This window comes from Anoplopoma fimbria, chromosome 3 (genome assembly GCF_027596085.1).
Source record: "Anoplopoma fimbria isolate UVic2021 breed Golden Eagle Sablefish chromosome 3, Afim_UVic_2022, whole genome shotgun sequence".
Lineage (NCBI taxonomy): Eukaryota > Metazoa > Chordata > Actinopteri > Perciformes > Anoplopomatidae > Anoplopoma > Anoplopoma fimbria.
In genome coordinates, this window is record NC_072451.1 from 20,669,649 (window position 1) to 20,682,559 (window position 12,911).

At 43.0% G+C, this 12,911-nt stretch overlaps 1 protein-coding gene across 1 annotated transcript; it reads right to left on the reverse strand.

The window, feature by feature from the left end:
- Window positions 1-1,261: 1,261 nt before the first annotated feature.
- LOC129114907 (serine/threonine-protein kinase tousled-like 1-B) lies at window positions 1,262-12,652 on the reverse strand. The gene is given in 23 exon segments (XM_054626792.1): window positions 1,262-1,513; window positions 2,637-2,744; window positions 2,951-3,062; window positions 3,402-3,537; window positions 3,758-3,927; window positions 4,608-4,697; window positions 4,803-4,894; window positions 4,993-5,074; window positions 5,359-5,456; window positions 5,662-5,728; window positions 6,040-6,231; window positions 6,473-6,609; window positions 7,880-7,990; window positions 8,128-8,162; window positions 8,165-8,219; window positions 8,312-8,392; window positions 8,517-8,606; window positions 8,690-8,733; window positions 8,831-8,906; window positions 9,042-9,080; window positions 9,323-9,391; window positions 10,081-10,202; window positions 12,038-12,652. Coding segments are annotated over 23 exon segments (2,283 nt in total). The 5' UTR covers window positions 12,165-12,652; the 3' UTR covers window positions 1,262-1,363.
- Between the last annotated feature and the right edge of the window lie 259 nt (window positions 12,653-12,911).

Sequence of the window (12,911 nt, forward strand, 5' to 3'; positions counted from 1 at the left end):
GTGGGGAGCCGTTTCTTAAGAGGGGCTATGGAGAGTGTTGCTCTTAGCACAGTTCAAGTATGCACATGTTCAAGGCGAAAAACCATTCACACGTTACAAACTAAAAGCAAAATTTATAGCAGCAAACTGAGAACAGCTTTCAGGAGGAAACACAAATAAACGGAGCAAAGTGAGACACTGGGAAGCAAGCCTCATTATTATGTGTTTGCTAGTGAGTAATGTCTCCTGCACATTAAATGTACAGTAAATTCTGAGTCCCGAGTCTTTGCCGTACAGCAACAGCTGATCCTGTCGCTCAGTTAGTTCAGTCCAACTCTCTTCAGGCAGGTTGATGAGGACATCAATGAAAACATGGTACTGTAATACTTTGACTCATACCTGAACAACAAAAATGATTAAGACAGATTCGCAGACCTACTTCCTGTAAAACCCAGCAGTTGATCTGAATTGCTTTGCAACAGAAGAAAAATGTGAACGGAGGACTTGGCCAATGATAAGTTCGGAACTAGCCCAAGCTGTCGTACTTCATGCCAAATGTGCGGGACCAGATCACCACGAACTGGACCGGAAGTGCAAATCGGAACTTTATTTTTCTTTTTAAGTCGAGTCCCATCAAGGTTACAACGTCACTTTCAAGTGAACCCTCATCATGTACAGCAGGACTATAAGGGTAAACTCAATGACATGTCACCATCATTTTGTGCCTCATAACAATGCATTGCAGAGTTTACTTGAGCAGGAAGCCCATATTTGCTGCTCAGACACTCATAGCTTCTCTGCAATGCACACCTGTTCGCCCTTATTATTCTGTTTCTTGCTCGCCAATGCCCCCCTCAAATCAGCAACAAGAAAACATCTATAAGAGCGGCTTTATGTTGAAGAAATTCTAAGCCATCCCGTGAGATGTACGATGGTGTAGAGCTAAGAGAGGTGGGCTTGGACACGACATCTAGGAGCTCCTATGGTTGTTGAAATGTCTCCTAAGGGGTTATCTAATAAAGTCCAAAAAGAAATCGACTAGATTCATCATTTTCTTTTCTGGCTCCAAACAATGTCCCGCTCTCTTTCCCTTCTACTTTCCAGTTATGTTCCTTCCCCTATCTCGCACAGTTGAGTTCTAGGGCACAACTTTGGACAACATGTGCAAAGGGAGTATCCCTCTTCCATTTCTTCACTCTGTTTTCAATATAATTCTGCTCTCTTGCTTATTCATCCATTTTGGAATAGCTCAGGTAAAAAAAAAGAAAAAAAAAAAAAAAAAAAAAAAGAAAAAAAAAAAAGAGCCGTATCCATTATCTTCAGATTTCAACAATCCTGCCTTGAGATTGGCCAGAGAGTCCCTTGAATATTGCGAGAGAGCCAGTCAGTAGGTAGGGAGAGATGAGGCGGAGGGCTGCAGGGAGCCGGAGGAGTTTGAACGTCTCATGTGAGGGAGGAGGTAGGAGTCCGAGCACAGTTGGTGAACATCAAAGCGGTCCTCCTTGCGGTAAGCCAGACAGCGTCGGATAAATGCCTGCAGATCAGAACATATCATAAAAAGAGCTGCAAGCTGTGAGCTTTTGTAGACTCTATATATTTACTCTGAAATACTGTACCTTTTGCCACAGATGATAGAGATGTTCCAGCATGTTTACATGTCATTAAATAACCAAAATGTTCTGGTGGACATTAATACTATAATTACAGTAAAATTGCAACACACCAATGCCTCAACTCAGGTATGCCTACAAGGGTTGGGCAGAACGATGATAAATACGATATAATTTGCCAACTGTCACTTTGCTTTGTTGTTCAGACTGACGTTACCATCCTTTCAATATCCCCGCTTTAAACGTTTTAGTAGGACTCGGTAGGACTGCTTTAAGGCAGTTTTGTATTTGTGTTAAAATACCTTGATGTTTCAGGTATTTAATCAGGCATGCCAAGAGATCTACCAGAAGTGGAAAAACATTGTGACAGCTTAATATCATATGACCATTTTACGAAGGCCTGTGCTACGTGCTTCACTAAAGAGGAAATTCCAAAAGGATATGTAGCAGCCAGTCAGGAGGGTCTGGGGGCATACGAGTCCAATACTGCCGTTTACTTTCAAATAACACATTGATAGCCGTTTGCCCGTATTTGCGTGACAACAAAGAGGATAGGAAACGGATCAGATGAACCATGAAATATGATGGGGCGCAAATCTTTCTGATTATTCCAACACCATGAGAATGCAGCACAAATGTCATTATCTTTGGTCGGTGACATTTCTGTAACATCGTATTGAGCCTACAGAGCCTACCTTTACAGAAGTGGGGTTCTGAATCAATGCATTGAATATATTATATCATCTTTATAACTGTAAACTTCTACCTGATGACTGGTTATGTATTAAAACAAGTTTTTAGGGGTGGGCAGCACTAGCTGTCAAACATACATGTGCTGATGCCACATTTCATAAATCTTATCAAAACTCAAAAGGTTTGATACATTTACATGTAACAACTCGGAACCTGGCATACCGGACCCTGTATAAATACACAAGCAGTATACATTCGTGTGTGTGTGTGTGTGTGTGTGTGTGTGTGTGTGTGTGTGTGTGTGTGTGTGTGTGTGTGTGTGTGTGTGTGTGTGTGTGTGTGTGTGTGTGCTACCTTGGCCTCTGTGCTAGCCTGTGGTTTAGCAGGGAACTGGACCTCTGTGGCTTTGAGGATGGTGTTTTCCTGGAGAATATCCTGCTGTGACTGGTTGTGACCAAACGGCTGGGAAAACAAAACATAAAATCATCACCGATCAGATGTCTTTTCCATTGCCGCAACTATTGTGACAGGAGTGCCTCTGAGAACTGGCCCAAGTGGCCCATCATGGTCATTCAATCCATTTTCAACAATCTCCTGGAGGTGTATATGGTCTTCTCTGAGTTCGTTTGCTTTCTCCAAAGTGTAGCAGGTGATGTTTAATGTTGTACCTTGCGTCCGTAGAGGCACTGGAAGAAGATCACTCCCACGGACCAGACGTCCACCTTGTTGGAGATTTTAGGTGGCTCCTTCCCCACCACAAAACACTCTGGAGGAAGGTACCTGAAACACACGCAGAATGCAATCAATTTCATACAATGTCAAAGAGAAATCAGACTCCTTGACTTTCCCATAATAATCTCACACCATAAAAGTGATAGGAATGTAGGTAAATCCTTGTCAAATAGTGTCACAACCCACTGTCCATAGGATAATGAATGAGGTTGTGCAATTTTCAATATGCTACAAGAAATTCAAGACGGATAATGTCTGTTGAACCTTTCAGATTGATCATGAAAGAGGTTTTAAAGCACGTTACTACGTCAGTCTATGTGGGGTATTGATGTGTGTGTGTGTGTGTGTGTGTGTGTGTGTGTGTGTGTGTGTGTGTGTGTGTCTTACCAGTAGGTTCCTGCCCCCTGGGATGTGAGGTCCATCCCGTCCACACCATAGTTATCATCATCCATTATCTTAGACAGGCCAAAGTCTGTGATTTTGATTTCTCCACATGCAGTTCCATCCACCAATAAGATGTTACCTGCGCACCACACAAGACCATGAGACTCAGTACAGAGTGTGAGACGGAATGATTGACACAAGATCAGGGTCACATACAGGGAAGGATTCTCTCGAACTACAGCAGTATCACCAAATGAACAGCATTGAAAATAAAGAAGTGTAACTGTTCATCAGATTCCAGTTATCTACATCTAATTACATGTGTAATTCATTAAAACAGTTTTGAACACATGACCCACCAGGTTTGAGGTCGTAGTGGATGATGGGGGGTTTGATTTCGTTGAGGTAGCGCAGGGCGCTGACAATCTGCATGACAATGGAGCGTGCCTCCTTCTCCGACATCAGCTTGTTTTGCTTCAGGTAGAAGTCCAGGTCGTTGCCTTCACAGAACTCTAGAACTGTACAGAACCTGGGAGACCAGAGGACGGAGAGTTTCTTTTTAAGAGCTGGAAAGACTGAAGGTATAAGAAGAGATATTTCAATTTCCCCTCCTCCACATGGAGGTCAGGGGTCAGAGTCAGGACTTTCTGCTACTGAATGGGACTGACTTAAGTTTCCAGTCGGGGATATGTGAGCTGGAGAGCTTTGCTAACCCTGTACAATACGAGCTGGGACTACGCTTAACCTTTGTACTCAACGTATAGATGTTTTCATCAACAGTAACCATTAACGTGACATTGGCTATGAGTTTTTTAACTCTTTTGAGTGCAAGTGTCTAAAGTTCATGTGCTTAGTTAACAATTAAACCTTCAAAATACTATCTATATCTATTGTCCGGGCATGTAGAAGCTGAATCATAAATTTTTCTGTGAAGTGCTTTTACTATTTACTCTTTCCCAATCTGATAACACCCCTATGATGTTTGCTCTTACGTGTAGCTCCCACTGCCTTCAGGCAGATTACAAACAACTCATGCATTATTTGAATATTTACTGGGTAGGGCCTTTCCGAAGGATGGAATCTTACTGATGTGCACCATGTTGTTTTAAAGACACTGTAAAAAATGCTTTTGAACCCAGTTCTGGGTGATAAACAACCTCAGGTAAAAAGAAGCAAGGCAGCATCTGGCAGAGGTCAGAGGTGACTCACGTGTCAGTATCCAGGGAGAAATAGTCATACAGTTTGACTATTCTGGGATGGTCCAGCTGCTTGTGTATCCGGTACTCCCTGCATGCATGCCTGGAAGGAAATAAATGTCAAAGTAGTGTGTGAGTTGCTGGAGAAACATTTTATCTCTGTGTATCTTAAGTTGTGCGTTTGTGTGTTTGTGTATATAAGACCTACTTGTGGTAGTTCTCCTTTTTCTCCTCTCTCCAGTTCTTGTTGAGCTGGTGGATTTTAACAGCTGCGTAGCGCTGCTCAAACAGGTCAAAAGCCTGCATGACAAGAAAAACACACAAATTTGTCTCTTGAACATATTTTACAGGGAGAGGGAATCGAAAAAAAAAACTAGTCCACAACCACACAGGCGTACCTTATAGACTTCACTGAAGCCGCCCCGGCCCAGCAAGTGCAGCAGCAGGTACCTTTCATTCAAGGTAGGATGGTCTTTAAACCTGTGTGAGGAGGCACAACATTTTTATGTTCACTGCTTGTGCCGGAATCTTGTGTCACCTTTTAAACAAACGCTTTTCAAAATGTGATTTTATTGCACTTCCATATTCTTGGATGTATCTCTTTTAACTACAAAAGGCATTCTCCATTACTTAAATGTTTGTATTGACAGAATAACCTAAATGTCTTGACCGTGGAAAGTGAATGTTGAATTCACTGTTGTAGTCCAAGTATTACCCATAAGCCTACTTGGTACTTTCTGGTACTGTATGTAGAAGGGACTCACGCTGAGCTGTCCTCGTTGTTTATCCTCTTCAGCTCTCTGATGTGGAGGTTCCTCACGCGCTCCAACCGCTCCAGCTCTGCCTGGATCTCTGCTTCCTCCTGTAAAAAAAAAAAAACACACCATGTGAGATTCTCTCTTTCCCTATTTGAACTTTCATGGACTTAAAACCCATGTATACAATCAAACTATTTAATATCAAAGCTGCCATTTAACTGAATGAAAACCATCTACGCATTGTTTTAACTACCTGTCTTATGGTCACAATGTTGTCAATTGATTGAATGTTTTTTTATTTCTACCAACCTTCTTCAGATGTCCAAGGCGAAGCTTGAAGATTTCTTCCTGCTCGTGGTACTCAGCGAGCGTCAGTCTGACAAAATATGTAAGTCAGAAGAGAAAAATCTCAAAAAACACACTTCATAACAAACACAACATTCATTTCAGATGACTGGAGTCTTTTGAGATAATTCAACTCCAGGTCATCTTGCAATGATTTTTTAAGCCTCCAATTGAAAAAGAATTGTTAAAAAAAATGTGTATCTTAAAGAGGCCTATGATGTACGACCACTAAGAGTTCTACAGACAAAACGATACAAACGGGGGACAATCATCCCTCATTCTTTATGGTCTAACATCTTACAGTTTTTCACTGACATTATGTAGCTATTTCAGAGTACTCACAGCTGGGGCAAGGAGGGCTTGAGAAACGGGTCCGAGTCGTTGCCGTTGACCACCTTAGCTTTCCGCTGCTTGGCTTCAGAAGTGGAGGCAACCGAGAGGGAGGGAGATGCAGGGTTTGGAGGCTTCCTCTTGGCCAGCAGCTTCCTCTGTCGCTCTATGTCCTCCCTCTGCTGGTTGATGCCCTCCTGTTGCCTAAACAGTGTGGTGTAGGGAATGGGTCATGTGAGAAACACTGTAGCAGACTATAAACAGCCTTTCATATGTTTTGCTCCTGGCTGTGAAGTGAAGCATGTAAAGGTATTCCACTTAAAAGCCACTGTATTTCTGAGCTTTTAACACGGTTTAGAGCAGCAACACTCACGCAAAATCAAAAGGAAATATGTTAAAATTCATGTAATTGGGTAAAACTATGCATGTGTTTGCCGTCACTCACTTGATCAGGTTCTGGAATGCGTATCCGTCCGTCCACTGCTCCGTGTAGGACGCTCCGTGTCTGACAGTAGTGAAGTGGCCGAGACGGAGACGGTCCTGCATGCTCTTCTCACGACACGACTGCTTCTCCTGGGTGCTCTGTTCGCATAAACAGGCACACGTTAGACAAACAAAGTGTGACAGGTGACAAAAAGCCCTCACCTACAGTACCAGTCAAAAGTTTGGACACACCTTCTCATTCAACTACTTTGAAGAATCTAAAATATAAAACATATTCTGGTTTGTTGAGCATTTGTTTGTTTACCACATAATTCCATATGTGTTCCTTCATAGTTTGGATGTCTTCAATATTAATCTACAATGTAGAAAAAAATCAAACATAAAAATAAAGAAAAAACACTGAACGAGAAGGTGTGTCCAAACTTTTGACTGGTACTGTATAACTTCTCTCCACCCGGACTAAATGTGTCAACACCAACTCCAACAGATTTTTGTTTAATTACCGTCAACCACGTGTTTAGGTAAATAGTGCAAATGAGAACTGGTTTACGTATGAACTACACTGCAGACTGAAGTCTCTACTAACAGAGTGACGGCTGACTTGTATGATGGATCCAACACAGGTTGAAGAGCATCGGCAGGTCCGCATCATATTAAACTGGTGTATGAAAGGTCTTGTGTCCTCACTGCACATCATTCGTATAGAAACTGTGATCATTTTGCATAGCTGTTGCCCGCTTCCAGGTTTTTGCAATGTCATCGTAGAGGATTGCAATGGTTATTACAACTACAGTAATAACTTCTGCTTAAAGTTCAACACACAGCTCCGCTCACCTGAGCAGCTCCAGTTTGCATTTTACCGGCTACAACGATTCCAACAATCTAAAAAAATGCTTAATATTGTGGCTGATAATAAGTCAATCTCTATTAAATACATATTGTGAAAAGGTTGATTGTACACTAAATCCCACCACAACTGTGCAGCCAGTTACAACTCCAGCCCAAAATTGTGGAGCCCATGAGGAAAACAGGTAATTGGTGAAGAGATTCGTATATCTACCAACCCAAAGACAGAATTTTTCCCTTCAGGAGTTGGACCAAAGCAGAGCTAAAACACCAGAGAATATCGAACTTATTATCGGAAAAGCTGTTTCTCTATGTAAGTTGCAGGTGGAAGAAGGCAGTTTTTTTGCAAGCAATATGTTTCAAATCTTCTATATGCTGCTAACACATTAACTGTAAGAACATGATAAGACGATAGTGTCTCTGATAGGCTTATAAACAGTGGGCTGTGTCTCTGTCGGGTTTATTTATTTCTGTCCACAAGGGAACAAAAATGTCTAAATACAGATGGTTTTTTGTATGTGTATGACGAATACACAAACAACACATGCAGGCAAAGACAGACCTTCTCTATAAGTAGTTTCTTGCTCATGGTGATGCACTTATTGAGCCTCTCCTTGTATTTCTCCAGGAGTTTCTGCTGCTCATCTATCTGCCTTCGAAGGTCACAGTTAGCCTGTTTAGGAAAGACAGCAGGGAATGCATTACATTAGGTTGGGTAGTTATAACACAGTACAAACCTGACATGATAACCTTCTGTACATTAGACAGTTATCCTTTCATGAACTCTCCGTTTATGGATGCTGAACTTACTCTGAGCAGGTCATCTATTCGCCCCTCTTTTTTTCCAGGTCCAGACTCTTGTTGCTCTCCAGAGCAGCGAGTTTCAGCCCTGTTAGCTCGGTCTAAAGGATTCAGAGGTGTATCAGTCAGAGGTGTATTAATAAATATACAATAGAATGTGTCATGGGAGTGTTTCATGTATGCATCACATTACCTGGACACACTTGCTGGAAGAGGCTTTAGGATTGTGTTCACCAAAGCACAGACTTGTAGGAGAGGAGCTATTCTGCCTGATCTATAGACAAAGAAGGATTTTTAAACCTTGTTATGAAACACAGAGAATGACATCCTCCTCATGGGCAACTAACTCAATCAATTTTCCCAGTATAAAGGTATTCTATTGTTTTTGAAATACTCACGATTGAGCCTGGGGCAGAGTGTGAGTTCTGTGGAGAGCGGCGCGCTGATGGGAGGCCTCTGACTGGACTGGAACCATTCCCACCCTGAAACTTTGCAGAGAAAATTGGCACCCATATCAAAAATAATAAGGATTGTAACTTTTTGGAATGACGGGAGTTGCTGTTATACTCACGTCAAAGTAGTCGCTGATCTTGGGCCCACGTGTGGAGGTCTTCCCTGCATAAAAAAAAATTAACAAAGATTTAATGTTAGCCATTTTTAGGCATAGATATCTACGTCATACCAATTTCTTGCATGCAGGTGTCAGTCATACCTTGACTGCTCTCTGAATAGGTGTCAGCTTTCCTTTTCCTCCCCCTGGACGATTCTGAGTGCTTTTTCTCCGGGGTCTGTGAATCGATATGAAATAAGAGGGAGAGAGAGGAAAAAAAGGTATAAATCCCTTGTGTTTTACCTAACAAAGCTGGTTTGAGTCGCAGTGTTCAGCAGGAAAGAGCAGCAGGAGGAAAAAAAAGAGTACATACTGAGTAGGCAGGGGAGCTCCCTCTTTTCATATCAGAGTTCTAGGAAGAGAAGAGAAGGAGAGGTGGATGTAGTGGGAGAGACAAAAAGACAAGTGGGCAGAGCAAGGATGTACTGAAAACATGCAACTTTGTCTAAGCAGGCTTGATTGTTGGTATCCGTGTAATAATGTAAGAAATATTTGATTTCAAGTTATTTGTTCCGTCTTATTAAAATAAATATAGAATACACAAAAATGACTCCATTTGTCCATTCTACAAAAATGAGTTTGTGTGTGTTTTACCTCTGATTCCTTGTCACTAGATGAGCCCAGACTGCCATAGCTGTGGTTAGAAGACTCATTGGCCAGACCCTGCACATAGTGAGAATTCAAACAAATAAGTGAACACATACAATATGAAAATATTGTCTACAAGTGTGTGGTGCTATCAAAGTTCAGCAACCTCATGAAATATAAACAAAAGTCAAACTAAGACTGAGGCAGGCCCATTGTCTGACAAGTCTAATAAGAAACCAAATCATCAGATTTTTAGGTGTGTCAGTTGGCTCTTTTCCACCACATGCACATTTCCTATTTTAAGAATACAGGATATTTTACCTGCTTTTCAACTATGAGAACTGGCTGTGTTTTTACATTACCTGCCTACAAAAGGTCCCTGTTGCTGAGGGAGTACTCTCTGATGGCCTAGGAAATATACTGGTGGGGTTAGTCAGTGACTAACACAAGCCTCAAGACTGCTACAACTTGTCTGCAGCATTCTTTCTGCTGCAAGCAAGCACTGGTTGTCGCTAGTGTTTGCATTAGAACTGAAGGTTGGAGATTTCTTGTTATTATTGATATCTAAACAATGCATCCATTTTTTTTGAGTAGTCTCAAGGTAGTGTTGTCTTTTGAACACAGATTGTGTTGGTCAAACAACAGGAATGCACAATATCAACTTTTAACTTATGAGGCTCTTTAGATCCCGGGTCGACTGTGTTTGTGTGTGGTGCGCAACAAATCTCAAAACCAAAGCTTTAGTTTTTCTGTATCGTGGTTACCTTAGCACCTCCACTGGTACTCCCAGTGCTGCCTCCTGTGTTGCCACTGACAGCTCCTGTGAACCTGGCCTCCAGCAACTCCTGTCTCCTGGGGTCCAGGCTGTGCAGCTCCTCCATGGGGCCTGACATAAGGGGATCAACAGCGTTAGACGGGTTACATTATTGCCATTAGAAGCAAACAGTGGCGACAAGTAAAAGGAGTAGGAGAAATTGAGCCCTGAACATTTAAATGCGACCAAAATACTATAAATAAATACAAATGGGCACTAAGCGAAGGAACAGAGCACAGTTTCTGGGGGAGAATGAGAGGAAATCGAATGATTATACGGTAAAAATAGAAAAATGGATTTGATTCAATGGGGCAGAAGAGGTAGCACTTAAAAAGATGCACTTTCACGCTATGATGGAAGGTACTGCAGATGAATGACACTGCATTTCTAACATAAGCAGGAAGGTCATTCTACCACTGGGAAGTCAGGAGGGAGAAGAGTCGAGGCTGGGCTGAGCGAGTCTCCCAGTTTGCCTCCACTAAAATCCTCAACCAGCCCTCTTATTATCTCATAAGTTACACCGTCACAATGGCCTCATTGCACAGTGCTAAATCACTCTGTGATATTTAGGGATCCCAATGCTTCAGAAGCCTTGCGGATGGAGCCCAACACCAGCTGAGATAAGGACACCGGAAGATTTATTCCAAAGACACGTTTTTCTAAAAAGGAGGAATAGATTTTGGTCAATTCAAATACTACTTATCTGCATCAATGTTCCTTATGCTGTTAAAACAGGACTTTTTGCAGAGTTTAAATTTCCTCACCAGATTCGCAATTGTCGGAGTGGTAGACCTTTAACACTGCAAATCTGAACAACAACGTTCATACAATGATTATTACACATGCATTAGGCTAAAACATATATGCTGCCTGACTGGGCCTTGTTCCATGACAACCAGTTTCCAAGGAGAGACACACAGGGGTCCTCTGCTCCCTGCTGACTACTGCTGCAAGTGTTTGTTTCCTTATTGGACATTTCCTGGCTGTCATCTTTACATAGCTTTCTGGCACAGGAGCGAGCCCTAAAAAGGCATAATGGACATTATGAAACCCCTGAGCAGCGAGACGGAGAGCACGTAACAAGGCCTGTGTGAGGTTATCTAAGGACAGGGGGTGGGGTGGGGTGGGGTGGGGGGGTGGGGGGGTTTATCTTAAGGAATCCATATAACCTCAGCTAGAGCTTCATAAAGCAGCACTACTTTGTATGGTGGATTAGTATTAACCGTAACGTCACAGTCCACATAGCCACTTATTTACACCATCGATGTCTACATATGGTTATTACATATACTGCCCTGTAACCAACATACGTGACGGGAAGATTATAACTAGCCCCCTCCCCTCCCTCCCTCCCCACTTGTGATCACTGTTTTGTCACATCACATCCAGCAAACTGGGCAAAATAAAGTACATACAGTCTCCTCAACAACGTCGAAAAACAATGTGGCAAAAAAAATAGATGCATCCAAACTGAGCAAACATGTCAAATCCAGGGCCTGGTATCAAGTTTGAAGCAGTAGGAGCATGCATTTAAATGCACTAATGGATGCATGCATAGCCATGTTGTTGAATAGATGCTTTTGATAGGGGGGGGGTGTTACAAACTGCTGCAAAAACAGTCATCGCATCAACAGCTACAAGCAACAAGACATGATGATAGCTGAGAAACAAAACCCAGGCTAGCGCTGCCTTTGTGCAGACGTGATAGCTTGCTGCTACTTAAGACTGGCCGTCAGCTGAACTGACAGCTGACGTTTGGCTCGCGATTCACGGCATCACTGAACTTGACATCCATTTTTACTTCAGCAAACGACAGCTCGACGCTGCCACCACAATCCTCTTCTCCTTGAGAAGGACACGCTTTAAGGAGACGAGGAGTCGGCTGTGCACTTGGAGAGCTAATATACCTTCCTTGCTCTTTGCGGTCGCCGTTATATGTTGTTGAGAAATCGTTGGGGACGAGGAGAGCTGCGACCAAGATGGCGTCGCCTCCAAACTTCCACCACCACTTCCACTGTTACTTTGGACACTCATGAAGCCACTTTAGCGCCGAGAGGAGCCAGCGTACACACTGCCGTTTGCGGAAATCCCAAACTTTCGTCCATCGTTTGACACCTGCTGTAGCCGAACAGGCCGGTAAACGTGAGTCCGGGCGCCTGTGTGTGTTTTTTGGGGTGTTGCTAGACGTCTCGCATGTTGTGCTCCGTGCGGGTCCGGCGGAGGAGCAGCTTCTCTAGAGTCTCGCTGAAACGGATCCAATGTAACCTTTGCATGACGACCACACCGCCCGCCTGTCAGCATCCAGTTCGCGAGCGGAGCTTTGATTCTGGTAGGCGAGGCTATCGCGAGGCTGCCGCGCACCTAGCAGCGCGATAGGGGATGGCATGACACTGAAACAGACACTGATCTGGGATCATTTTACCCTCCTCCAAACTAGCCATAGGTTGACTGGTAGGCACGTCTCGGCGTCGACCTGAGAACAGCCTCTTGTTTGGGTGAAAACAACAAACACCCCGAAAAAATGGCCGAAACTTCTTGTCTGCTTCTGCTTGAGGAGAACGACAGAAAATAGGAACACACACACACACACACACACACACACACACACACACACACACACACACACACACACACACACACACACACACACACACACACACACACACACACACATGCATGCGTGCGCACACACCATATTGTGTGTGTGTGTATGTGTGTGTATAAACTTATATGTGCATGTGTGTGTGTGTGTGTGTGTGTCTATATATAGTTATATGTACT